Consider the following 14,597-nt stretch of genomic DNA (forward strand, 5'->3'; position numbering starts at 1 on the left):
ACRTCAGAGAGATAAATGTGGAAAGAGATGGATGGGGTCATCCTTCAAACCAGACCACCATTTTCAAAGTCTTAGGTTTAAGTCCTGTCTTGCTATTATCAGCTTATCATTGTAAAAAAAAAAAAAAAATCAACTAGAGAACACAATATTCTTAAACCACAAACCATTTTGGATTTAGCCCACTCTGAAGTATTTGAGAGGTATGGTGACCAGCTCTATAACAGGTAGATAATTCAATATTGGCACACATGTCCTTGGGTTAAAATTTGTCATTTGAACATTACAGAAAGTTTCAGAAGGAAAGGTTCCTTGGAGAGTTGTTGTATATCAACAGTCAAAGCCTGTCTAGTTCCAAAAGTCACAACAAAGTGGCCAGAAATAGTTCTCCCTATTTGAGAAAACAAACCCCATACCATTYAAGATGCAAATGTCCCCTTTTTTGCTTCCTACCAGACAAGGACATGCTATCAATTACTTTTAATCCAAAAGTGAGATGGTTTTGCACAAATTACAAGATCTCTTTGCACATGTTATTTTATTGAGTGGCAAGTATCTGCCTGTATATGTATTACTTTATGCTTGCACAGAGACATATTTACTACTGAATCTTGACCTCCAGTTATTGCTAAATTATCCTTTGAYATTAAGTACTTAAAAATTAAATAATAATTCCGTGCTGGTGGGTCTTATAAACTGGCCCTTTGTTTCAGCTGCTGAAGAGTTTATGTAGCAACTCCTTTCATGACAGCAGGGAAAGTCAGCTTTCCATGAAACAAGACTGTGAATGTCTGAGAGTAAATGATGGGGAAATTTGTCACTCTCTTTCTCCAACCATTGCATCTCTAATGTCAAGTGATATGGGAGGACACTGCATAAACCTCTCCCCGCCGTGTCTTGTATACAGAGGTTCCACACTGAAGCTAAACATTTTCCTTAGGATTATTTTCAGTGTGTATCCTCYACCTCTATTTTGGCAGCATGATACTAAGATTGGCACCAACAATTTCTTTTATCAATCATCCACTATCCAAGCTCAGTGTACTTTTGTGGTTTCTAGCTGGGATTTTCACACATCAAATAAAAGATTTTGGCATTTCTTGGGGACACAAGAGAAACTTATTATTGACTTAACCTCAGGCATGGACAAAATATTCAGGAAGACCACTGAAATTTCAAAGCCTGCWAGGCCAGGGAGCAAAAGCCCTTTGCTATATAGCCCAAAAAGAGCAGCTTGTCAATATCCTTTCCAATATGTAATTTAGAAAATAAGAGTGCCTGTATTCACARTCCTCTCTCAGAACAGAGGTTTATATATGAAGAAGCAAAAGTAAAACCAACAGTCTCTGCTATGTTAATCCTGACAATGCCCACTCTACAAGAAGGGGACCCTGTACTTACAAACACCTTCCTAGGATTGATGTCTAACAAAAGCTGGTTCGACCTTTAACAAAAGTAATCTCTGTCAAAGGCTGTGACGAAAGAGGAAGTGTGTTCCTACCTGAATGCAAGTCTCACAGGTCACCTCTTCCTTGCAAGGGGAGAAAGGGAAAGCCTCAGTAAGCACCATAAAGGTGAAGGAACATAGGGCCAAGTAAACAAAGTTCAATTTCTTTTGTAAGAAAACTGAGTAAATCAATATTGTAAAAGGAAGTGTTTTATATATCAAGCTGACAGCTTCTTTTGGAAAACTGTTACTTCAACGCTTGAACTCCACAAGGAGCATAACTTGCTTTTGCTTAACTGGTATGGAAAACGTCTAGCTTTACATCACTGAATTAATAAAAATAGCAAAGATAGCTGTGTTTTAAAAGCAATATAAAAAGTAGCATCTGGCTTCAAACAGCATTTGAGTATTTTTCTATTCCTATAAAGATGTATCATCTCCTGAAAATAAAAACTGGTGAAASTTACCATTTAGTTCCTGTCAACTACTTTCATTTCTATTTTCTACTTCAAGAATATGAATAAACTTTAGGAACACAACAGAACTTATTAAAAGTATAGCTCTGATTTTTTTTAACAATGAATATCAGGACTAAAAGCAATTTTTTGCTCAGCTTACATTCCAATCCTATAACACATTTCAATTTAATATGTATTTTTTTCCTAGTAGTTAAAAAACTTAATAACTACCAGCATTGTGACTATTCAGAAACATTGACTTCATAAATCCTTTTTGACAGCTTCACAATTAAAATTTGAAAGATGGTATGATTATACAGCTTTGACCATTAACTTCCAAGTTTCACTTCACATTTTATGACAAGTTTTATACAATATAAAGATAGAAAAATAAGCTAATTGATTATTTCAGCTTACTGCTCTACAGTACATTGCTGCCATGGATACCTAGAGAGTTAAGTCAAATATCAAAAGTGGTAAGTATCTTGATTGTTAGTCACTTGCCCATCCTGCATCATTTAAAGGAACTTCAGTTATTTGAAGAACCAATCACACTGAAAAGTTATTCCTAAGAGAGTTACAACAAAATGCACTTAGTATTTGTTTCTGAAAACAATACAGGTGTAACACTGGTAATTATTTCACCTCTCTCATTTTTATCAAGTCTCCTATATATGAAAAGTTTATACTCAGTTTGGCAGCATGATCAACACAACATCACTTCTTTAAAAGACTGAAATTTACTATCAGCTAAAACCTTTACTGGTGCACCTAAACCAGCAGAACCATGACCCTGTTTGATTCCTCACAAAGTGAGGGTCAGTTTTGTCACTCCCTGAAAACAGCTAAGGTTTGCTAATTGCAGTTAAATTACTAAAGCACAACAAAGTCGCTGAKCACAGCTGAAAAGCAGCACACATGTAAACAGCATCCATCAGTTCACAGTAAAGACCAGCTATTGCTGCCTCACTGTCTCTGCAATGAGCCTGTTTAAGCTGTGAACATTTGTCATAGGTTAGAATGGAAACTGTTGCCACAGCCCAACTAGCCTGTATGCCTACTCTGCTTTTCAAAAACTTGATTCAGTTTAGGAAACATCATCTGATTTCCTGGTTGGCCTGGTTTARTCTGTTAGTTGAAAATGTAATTTGAATGATAGCTTTCTATTTTCATGAACAACACTCATGGTAAAAAGCATGAGGCCTACTTACAGTCAATGATATTCACAGAACTGACAACTTGAATAAAAGCGGATTTGCAAAAACTTCTCGTCACTCCTTGAAGTTAGAATGGGGCTGARAACAGACCTATAAACTGCATTGTTATTTTCTGAGCAAGTGTGTTTGAAAGTTRCATTCTAGGCAAATGTGTCATCCTATTTAATAATGATATTCTAATTTTTTTACTTGATACTTCTTACAATGTGCCAGTCTTTGTAATTGTTTTGGGACTGCTATGCAGCTGTGAATTCTTCTCCATAGAAGCAGTGTTAGAGCCAAAACATCCAACAGTAACTTCTCACAGAAATAACTTTCTTAACAAGTCGCAGCACCTGGAGTCTTTTATACACAATTTTAGCCATTAGCTTCTTTACAAATAATTCAATTATCTCAAACTATCTGAGACATGTTTCCAGTTAACTAGCTCATTAACTGACAATTAATTAGAACTCACTAGCTTTCCACAGCTCAGTGTAGTTATGTCAGTCWGACTGCAACACCATCATTCATTCCAAAGATGCAGATAACTACCAAAAATGAATTCTTCTGATGTGGCTTAAAGCATCTTGTACTTGAAGTYTAAGGTTTAAAGTTCTCATTCTCATTTTAATCCTTAAGTGTTCATRTTGAGTTTTAACAAAGAAATCATCTGTTAGTATCCATCATCTGTTTGTATCCTCTAACAGACCAACATGCACTCTGACAATTAATTCCATTAATGAAATAACTAATGTCAAGAACTTACTGAAAAGCAGCAACAYGATGTAACAGAATGAAATTTTAATTTTCATGTCTATTATTTTCCTCAATAAAACCTATMATACTAGCATTTATTGATCAAGCCAGATATGAATCTAATTTACCTAATCCATTATGGAAATCTGAAGAGCTTTTCCACACTTGTACAGCACCATTCATACATACCATAAACATTGCTGTTCTTTCACAAAAAAAAAGATGTCACAGTAAAACATTAATTACATTGTGTTAATAGATACAAGGATGCATGTTCCAACAGCAGRAGTGCTAAACAGCCACACAAATTTGCTATCTGATACTAAGTAGATCAGCAAGAGTTCTGCAYGAGATACTTGATGATTACTGGGTATCTGCATCCTGAGAAAATGACACAAGTAACTGAGTACAACGCATATTCAGAACACAACCCTAACTTCCTTAAAGCAGAGCATCTTTAGATTTTCTAAATGTAGCTGTTCCCCTTCTACCAACATCTGTTTTTTCAAATTATTACAGACAAAGTACTGTTTACTGCAGCCAATATGCCTTGTCAAACACATGTTAAAACTGCAAAAAACCATCAGCTTACCTGCCAAGAAAACATTATCTCAGAAGTAACTTAAACTTAAGATTTTCCACTATATGTTGCTATTTAAGAGCCAGTTTWATCTTAAATTGTGCCGTATCTTTTAAACCCATGCTTTCAACAGCTTTTCACACAAAAGTATATATATTTCATGCATCAACTCTTCAGTTTGCTAATTCAATCACTGACAAGAAAAAAGTTCCAAGTTAACATACTGACTTTGCTGAGAAGTAAGACTTACCTAATATGTAGATAGTCTTCTGATCACTTCTCTGACCAAGGGCATTAGTCACCTTACAGATGTAAGTCCCAGTGTAGTTATAAGTCAAAGGGCTGCTGAACTGCAGAGTATTGTTAACAGACAGCAATCCTTCAGGCCATTGTCCATCCAACCTACAAAAACACAGTTATATTTCAAATGTGTATCTTTGTAACTAGTTTAAACAGAACTAGTTTAAAATAACATTTCTAATAATCTATAGAATGAATTTTTGCTCGGACACTGCCAATGGGCTTTCCTTATATTATTATTCCTTATATTTCCTATATTCTCAGCGTACACCTGAAGACTTATTTAGTATTTCTGGGCCAAATCCTTTAAATGTCAGATGTGCTGGAACTAGCAAGCCATCTAAAATCAACACTGCTAGGGCTAAGAAAAGAGAATCTCAAAAAAGCTTGGAGGACAACTCAAGCTCTAAAAACTAAGTCTAAGAAGCACTTCTGTTGTCAAGATTATCTGCCTGTTCATTCGCAACCAGCTGAGCTATCACTGTAAATATTTCTGTCCATRTATGCTTAATTTAGAGGATGTTTTGACTAGAATTTCTAAGCAAGTGTTCAAGCAGTTTCCCCTCTCCTGAACTGCCTTTTTTCATCTCCAATTACATTTCTGTCTAAATTACAGCACTGAAATGGAACATGATACTTGGTGATATGGTTGGGGAAACAACTGGTTAAAAAAATTATTTATCAACCAACTTTTTTGTCAGTTTCCTGTACGGTTCTGCAGAAATCATAGGCAGTAACAACTGTGTAAACACAACAGGAGAAAGGGGAAAGGGCAAAGGCACTGGAACTACTTTAACAGAGCTGCCCAACTGCTCATTAAACACTTGCTAAATGCTTTCAAGATACTGCAATCTCATGCCATTGCATGCCATTTTGATTTATTTAAGTACATATTAACAGCTAAGCAGGCCTAAATCAATATTCAAACTTAGCATCACTAGATGACAGTATCTTAAAMGCATTTAGCAACTGCAATTTTTTAAGTAGTATTGAACAAAAAGGCACCCAACACTATAAAACAGGTACTCAAGTGAAAAGAACACTCCACAGTTAACAGTAAATCCGGTCTTCAAAAAATGTGGTTCAAGACAACATCCTGACTCCTTTGCTGTGATTATTGCCCAGAAATGCTTCAGCCACATAAAGCGGAAAAAAGCCATCAGGCACACACTTCATAATTCAYAGTACCAGAAGTATTATTTCTATAAACATTATAAAACAGTCAATTGGTTTGAAAGGTCTATTCTAATAAAACTCTCATACAAGCAACAGTTAACAATATTACCAACCACGGAAATTTCACTATCCCAGCAAACACAGTGTCATCTTGGATTTCATAGATACAATTGGTTGGTAAGGGAGTTCTACAAGCTATTGTAATCAGACACCAGTAAAACAGCACACAGTTCAACACAGTACTTCTCATTTCCTCAAGCTCAAGCTACCATCTTTTACATGGATTTCCCTCCTACACATGAAGCTTTCCTCATTGACCAGTATAACAGCTTTTTGCATGGGTTTTGTTGTTGCCCAAAAAGGCACACCAGGTTTATTCCAGAAAATTTAGATTTCCTGTGAAAGTTTGTTCCATTTTAAACTTAGGAAATCTGACAATGACCTCTGAAGCTTGAACATCTTTAAATGTATTTAAATAGGTTTATTTCTTCTAGAATTGCAAACAGAAGTTGTATTGATTAGTTCTTACATATGTCTCAAATTCAAATGAGAGTGCATCTGAAGAAGCAAATGGTAGTGTGGTTAAGAGCTTTTTTAAACATAATTTTTATCTGTTGATATTTCTCATCACACTAGATTTTGAGCTAAGCCTGGGATGGGGATAGCAACGAAATGCAGATGATATGTAAGCTTTTTAATTTTTTCATTAGAGGCATATGTAAATAATAGATGGATCCTTACTAGATTTATTGGTCTTTGCTTTACATGCTGCAACACACAGAGCTTAGTCTAATTTGAGACTTTACCCTAAGAGTAATGACAAATCGTTCAGGCACGTAAATTTACAAGATATCCACTCACCTATATTCATATAAACACTGTATTCTCCTTTTAAAAAGCTGGATAAAACCATTAAAACCAATACAAGTCATATAATCTTTGTTTTCAAACCATGCATTTACTGTAGGCAAAGCGATTATACCACTTGAATCATGTGGCAAGTCCCTTTTCACAAATATTTACCTGGTCCACGTAAATTCCATAGGTAATGGATTTGCATCAGCATTACATTTGAGCTGAACATTCCCTCTTCCAATGAACCAGTTTCCATCATAGCCAGTTACTGAAACTTCTGGGGCATCTAATAAAAAAAAGATTTCATCTATCAACAATCACAATTTTTACATTAAAAGTGGAATATGTGTAAGATCAATAAATCAGAAGGGAGGGGGCTTCTTTTTGTTAAGATTTTTTCTTTTATTTTTTTTCTATTTTTTTTGGGGGGGGATGTGAGCTTTGGTTGTTGGTTCCCTTTTTGTTTTTAATTTAAAGACCATCACCAAAATATACAAAGAATATGATACAGTTCCAAGCAACAACATTAATATGCAGCAGTGAACAAATTGTTATGTTCAGTGCAACTTTCCCAGTGTGTTTTCAGMAACCACATAGCACCTTGGGGAAGTGAGAGGATGTCAGAAGAAACGAACCAGTTTCATGTTTTTGAGAAGTGAGGAATAGTAATTTAAAGCTACTTCTCACTAAAAAGACAAAGCAAAAGGCTCAGAAATAGCCTTGGGGATAAACCAGGTAATTAGGAAATCACCAAGAAGTTCACAGATGGCAACTATAAAGATTAAATTAGCCATTAGCAAAATGTAGAATTACAGCTCTAAAAAGACAGGAGGTGATTTCATGGAGGCCTAGGCCAAATATTTAAAACCCAAGGAACAGACAAACTGGTATGATTTGGAACCTGCTGGAGGGGGGAGGGAGGAGCAGTTGCAAAAGCTGGTAAGTGTTGCGGTACACTGAAGAGCACACACTGTTGCACACTTGCTGCTGTGTATCTTACTATAGARTTTTGTTAGAAAGTCTGAAACATGCATAAACACTGAAGTCAGATAAAAATACTAATACCAACTTGCATCCTCACTTCACTTGCAACATGAAACAAGTTTCTTATTCACTGAGACAATGATGGGAACAAATAATCTTTAGCTCTTTTCTGTATCAATGGTCCTCCAATCTAGAACTTCATTCAAGACTGATAAAATAAAGCAGTRCTAACTGTTTTTTTTATGCCAAAATAAGTGATTCTTTACCAAGCAGAACAAAACCAAATCAAAATCAAATTCTAATCAAACCAAAATAGCCAAGTCTACTTTTTGCAGCGACCACATTTGTTCCACTTGAACTGACAGAATTCTGTGATTTAGGAACTTTAAAGCAGCACATAGCTGAGACAGGACACCAAAGGGACAACTTGAAAATAGTTGTTTTTATTCACATATGCCCTGCCTATCAAACATTGAACCACATGCCTAAAGCTTATTTGTCTTAACTGGTTTTAACGAAGCAGTGTTGTAAGCCACCTTGCTTTATATTCATGTGTTTTAAAAGCCACACATTTGTTAAACAAGCCTAGTGCAGGTTTGAATTATATGAACAACCTGAAGCTGAATAACAAATGCTAGACATGTATGTATTATGCTCTTGTTTACTTATGCTAATGAGTGAACAAAGCTTAGCAAATAATCTGAATTTATTGACCACCACAAGACCTACTTTYGACTTAAAATCTCAAACATGAATCTTCATTAGCATTCTTTTTTAATATTACTAAAATTGTAGGACACTAGAAACAACKTATGGATCAAACCTCATGTTTACCCATCACTCAGTACAGTGTCCAAAACAATAGAAATATAAAGTATTCTAGCTTCATGACTTTATTTTCAATACAGAGAGATACTCTAAGCTTTTATTCCYGCCTGACCTGCCTCTTATCACACTTTTTCTATTCAGTTTTCATTTTCTTTATTTTCCTGAAGCAGAAAGTGCTCTTCTCCTTCCTGTGGAAGGTATACACTGATTCAGAGGGTGGTTGCAAGATATATACCAGGYAGTAGTTACCTCACAGAATACTTACACTGGATGTCCAACACATAAGGGTATCGTATTTCCTTTTCAAAGGCAGGGTGCCTCACAACACAAGTTATGTGTCTTCCTCTTGCAAATCGTGTAGGGACAATCACATACTGGCTTACAACTGTCACCGTTTCATTTGGAAACAAAGTAGAGGTGGATTCTGTTTCACCAAGGCCTCCTTCCCAGTCAATCTGTGCAGCAGGTTTTCCAATGGCTGCTGTACAAGTGGCTGCTACTGTTCTATTTGCACCATCTATTAGAGGGTTTGGTCCTTTTGTTAAGCTCACAACAGGTTCAACTAAGGAGGGGGGAAAAAAAGTAGATTTAAACAAGAAAGAATCCACATCTTTTAAACTGTCACTATGCAAAAGTTAGACCAGATCTCACACATTCACAAATGCTCATGTTAATTAGATATTCTACATATAAGACCATGCATATTTCAAGAGATGATAGCTCTACAACACCTGCTGACACTAGTCYGCTTTGTTCACTCCTTCAAGTTCAGTCTTTCATTCACTACATTTAATGCACTGTCAGGGAATTCCAGAGGGGTTAGGTCCAAAAAGCCAACTGCAGGGCTCCAGTTGTAGTGTTTGATAACAGAGAGCTTAAGGTATTAGGCTGAAACTACACTGCAGTTTTTTTTCCAAAAACCTTAGATTCTGCTGCATTTTCAAGCATTCAAGAATTAATATATATACTGTCAGTTTGGTCACTTGAAAGCTACTTCAGCACCTTAATACCCAACATTAAGGGTTAAGCTAGTGTTGATCAGTACAACACAAATGACTTYGATGCTGCATCTTTATTATATATACACACACACCACACATTAAAGGATCTAATATGTGCACAGAAATATACATAATTGTATAGAAATACAACCAAGTTTTTGATCTACAAAATAATTGTTTCYATATACAAACATTCTATTTTGCCTATATATGTACATTCTTGTGAATGAATCCATATAAAAGTAAAAAAAAGGAAATCAATATTAAGTTCAAGGCTAAAGAAATTGCACATGGAAGGATGTGACCACCTTGTAAAGCCACTGCTCACCTCAAAATTTTAGACTTGTGAAACACACTTCCAAAATGAAGTTGARTTCCTCATGTACAAGTCTACTGCTGAGGAAWAAATTCCATTCTGATTTAGCCAATSTGTTTTGGCCCTGTACAAGCCACCCACCAGCTGCAGCCTGAGTCAGAAATAGTACCTGATCCTTCAGGTACAAACCATTGGTGGGGCTGTTCTAGAATGGCCCATTTGTGTCACCAGTTCTGTAAGGTATAGGTTTGGAGTATACCAGCCTATTCCATAGTCCTGGTCTTTCACTCTAAAGTGGCTATCGGAGTCCTCTGAAGGGAGGTCATTGCYACTCACCATAATGCTTCAGAATCCACCTCAGTGGATCAGCCCTCACTAATCACAGAGACAAGTCTTGCAGCTTCAATAAGGAGACTAGTTAGTTCATGGAATTTCTTTCCAGTAAATTGAAGTTGACCCAYACACATCTTGAAACAAAATAGAGCAGAGTTCACAATATCTGTCAAGTTTTCCAGCTAACTATACCTTCCAAATATAACATTCAGTGCCAGGATCAGTTTTTGACTGTTTTCCCATCTGGCACTGCTCATGTCTGAACAAGATAGTTTATCATTTGCTCAGTTCACTAAAGGGAAAGGCAATTACTGAATTAATAACCTTATAACAATGTATGTTTTCTGTTCTATGCTAAGAACTGCTTGAAGAATAAAAATTGTTATGAAACTGAAGATTGTTTGGGCAAATACTGAGAGCAAATTATTTTCTACTTTGTTTCTCTCAGTCCCTACTTTGAGATGTTAGTAACCCTATGGAAATAAGTCAATAGCAGCTTTTTCTGTCAAGTTCCACACTTGCTCTTCTAGATCTGAAGCCTTTCTAGTAGCTTATTCCAAAATCTGATTTGCTGCTCTCCAAAACTAGCAACAACTAGAGCTTTCTGCAATAAGCTTGGATAGCTGAACTGATGTACTTATTGAAGCATTGTATCATCCTGAAAAAAAACCCCTTTAAAACCTCATACGGTGAACTTGACATTAGACAGCTTTGTTATTTGACCCACAATTTGGTTTTCCTGATTTAACATGAACACTACTGCCTTGTTTCTCCCCAAATCACTAATAGTAACTTCAATTCATTTGAATATGAATTAACTTCATACCAAAACTGTAGACTCCAATCATTCCAGCTGGAAATAAAGTTTGATATGCTTTATTCTTTTGAGTTTTCTTAAAAAAAAAAAAAGTTTGATATGCTTTATTCTTTTGAGTTTTCTTAAAAAAAAAAAAAAAAACAAAACAGAAAAAAGGGTACACAACTGCATAATTTTTCCTCCACCTCTTTGTGGAGGAATACTTAAGTAAACAAGAACTCTTAACTAAATTGCAGAGACCTACAGATGCAAAGCAGAGTACTCAGTACTGTACTTTTAGAAAAAGAAGTCTTCAAGTAGCCAGAAAGCAGGATAGACTAATTAAAAAAGCCTACTTTCTCATATGATTATAATGTTTAGGGAAAAAACTCTACTTTCTCAAGTGATACCAGAGATTCGTCGGTTTGAGTTCATTGTGTAATATTTGGTTTTACACTTTTCAACTAGATACAAAGATGAACTATGCAAAACTACTCAGCTTCAGAAAATATACTTATTCCCAGTTATATGTGTTTCAGYGCTCTGTTTTTTTTTATACTTCACAAACGTTTAGGATTCAACTGTCACATTTTTCCATAAATCATGATTCTTGTAGTACACGCCAACTACAAGATAACTAAATAACCACATACTAAAAAATGGAAAGCAACTGCTGTTAGGACACTAATTTCCATAGTTTATCATTCAGGACTACTTTGTCCCAGCAACCGAAGCAAAACCAGCAGAAGCCCAGCTACTTATTCTATGGCCTTTATAGATGTTTCAGTCATGGATTAAGAGAAGTACCTGGTGAATTACTCCATAATTACAAGGGGCTGTTGGCACTTCTTCTCTCACAATACAAAACAGTTTTACCATTTTCAATTTGGAAAAGAGATTATCCAAAGAATGGGGTTTGGAAATTTTTTGGTGGTGATTTTTGTGAGGACAATGCTTTGTCTGGCAAAGAAAGTCATCCCCAAAGATCCAAAAGCAGGACCTGCTTCCACAGTGTAAGAGATCCATATAAAGCAACATTATGGCATGAATTATATTTGAATATTAAAGACATGATGGCTGAAGCATGGAAGCTAGATGTGCAGTTGTTCAAAAGGTATTGGCCCATCTGTGCTTGCCCTTTCACTGACTCATGACCACCATCTAATTTAACCCTGCTTATTCTACCTTCACGTTATGTTCAACATGGACAAATCAGAAATCTTTCACTGCTCAAGCTCCTACACTTAATTACAAAAAAAGAACATAACACAGCATCCAGAAAAGAGCCTTGAATCCTACTGGATTAAGTTTCAAGGCTAAAAAGCTGCTTCTTTGTTTCATGTACTTCATAAGCCTTTCCAATTGTTTCTGATAGTTTTAAAACTTTTCTCCTGCACACACTGTGGACAGGAGGTCCGGATGAAATTGGCATGATTAGAACACAAACAAGATTATTTCCTCCTGYCATTAAATTCACAAATTCCTTGGCAAAAGCATGACACTGGGAATTGTCATTCCCTTCATCACAACATTTACTTGATTAATTTCTTTCCAAAACAGTATTTCAAAATTTATTTTCTCTCATCTCAAAACCAGCAGCTTTGTCTTTCTGTGTACCTTATCCAGTTTGGTAATTATTATTACTTACTTTAAGTTTTCTTGTTGTGGTAGTTTCGATGGGCTTTTGTTAGTTTGTTTTAAGACCAGTCAGTTCACTAATTTGTCATCTGCTTGACACTTTTTCTTGGCCCAGAGTACTCTGTACTACTTAAGAAGAACACGTACACCTCATCAACTAGAACTTCTCAAACACCATTACTTCATCAGAATTGTCTGAGAGGATCCAGTGTCTGTTTATACTATGTGACATGTATCATCTTTTMATTCCTAATTGGAAGAATTTCTGCATTACTGTGTCTGGGATTTAATTCATGGTGACACCTACACCTTTGACACTCATCTGTACAGCTCATTCTTCACTTGTAGCACTGGTAAGAGCTAGGCTGCAGAAGAACAACACCTACTTTATCAATACCCATGCTGAGAAATTCAACTTAGAAAGATGAACCAAACCAAACATTTGAAATAGTCATGGACAGCACTGAAGTTAGTAATATAAAAATTACATCAGCTCTGCAAACCACTGTGTCAAACCAACTCTTCTGCCATGAGACACCAGTTTGCCTCATTTGGTCAGCACCTTGGGAAACCAACTTGATAGAAAATTATTTGCCATTTTCTGCATTAGTTTAACATGGCAAGTTTGATGAACTTAAGTTTTAGACAAGTTCAACATATCTGTTCATATTTTCCCTGTCTTAATCTCTTCTTTTACAGTGCATTTCCTTAAGAYAAGGTAAAGCAAATTGGTAGTTGGCAAATTCACCAAACAGGGCACATTTGTTAAAATTGGGGTGCATAAATATGGTCTTAAGTGACCAGTGCATTGTGGCAAAACACAGGACATTTATATTGCAGTTACATTTTTCTTCCATTCGTCTTCAGTGTCTCTGCCTTACAGTGTATAAGCACCTACTACATGATTAAGTATGTCCACTACACATGGAAAGGAAACAAATTCTTTGCTAAATAAGAACAGAGCTATTCCATTAGAGCTATTCCAWACCTTAAGATTCTGATGAGCTTGGAATTGCTGAGTTCAGGCCAGCAAACTCCACAAGTTACTAATTTACATGCATATTCTGAAAATAATTACTTGCCCAGTATTTTTACTGTTTAAGCCTACATGTCAGTGTAGCAAAAAAGCTTCTGGGACAGAAAATACACTGCCAAGGCCAAAGAACTTAAATCCAGCAGAGGGTTGGCTACCTAGTGGTACATGCAAGTGAAGCTGCTGCTAACTAGGATGGAAAGGCATCTTTGTAAATAACAGCTGGGTTTTGCCATTTAGAGGCTGATACCAAGTCCTGAGAGACTTACAGCAATTAGCAACCATCCACATCAATGATGAAAAAAGCTATGATCAGAACTATTGTATGCCTGACCAATACTTCTTTGCCTATTTCGACTGCAATTTTTCATAATATATATCTAATCGAACAACTTGTGGTCCTTCTACACTTTCAAATGTAGAATAATAAACACACAAGACATACATGTGCTTTCCAAGTTCCTCCAGAAACCTGAAATTACAAGGGCAAAATGGACACAGCTACTATTGTGATCTAAAAAAAAGAAATCTTAGAAAGGAACTGACTAGAAAAGAAAGGACAAAGCAGTAAGAACTTCCCACTGCTTAGTGGTAAAGCACAACAGCTGAAACCTGAAGTCAAAGGACAGCTACAATAACCAGACATAGCCACTTGCAATACTGGTGGAAGACAGATGAAAAAGAGAGCCACAAGACCACATGCTTTGTGCATTACATAAAATTTTGGTCATTACTGGTTTCAAACTGGATTATGCCATTTGCTTTCATGCATTTATTTTGCCCCACCTTGTGGTGAAAACCATTTTACATACTGTGATACAGACATCTGATTAATCCCATTGAGCATTCTACTACGATGAATAGCAAGTATCAAAGACCAGGAGATGATCCTAAAAAGCA

General features: G+C 36.0%; 1 protein-coding gene across 1 annotated transcript in view; it reads right to left on the reverse strand.

Annotated features, from left to right (window-relative positions):
- The window catches only part of NECTIN3 (nectin cell adhesion molecule 3), a 57,882-nt gene that overhangs the window by 18,401 nt on the left and 24,884 nt on the right, over window positions 1-14,597 (reverse strand). Inside the window, exons 3-5 of the mRNA XM_057371838.1 lie at window positions 8,846-9,142; window positions 6,937-7,054; window positions 4,688-4,839 (exon numbers count right to left, since the gene is read on the reverse strand). Of these exons, the coding sequence (XP_057227821.1) occupies window positions 4,688-4,839; window positions 6,937-7,054; window positions 8,846-9,142 (567 nt within the window). The remainder of the gene's footprint in view (window positions 1-4,687; window positions 4,840-6,936; window positions 7,055-8,845; window positions 9,143-14,597) is intronic.

The sequence above is a fragment of the Malurus melanocephalus genome, unplaced genomic scaffold, assembly GCF_030028575.1.
Source record: "Malurus melanocephalus ecotype Western Australia unplaced genomic scaffold, MMel_1.1 scaffold_159, whole genome shotgun sequence".
Lineage (NCBI taxonomy): Eukaryota > Metazoa > Chordata > Aves > Passeriformes > Maluridae > Malurus > Malurus melanocephalus.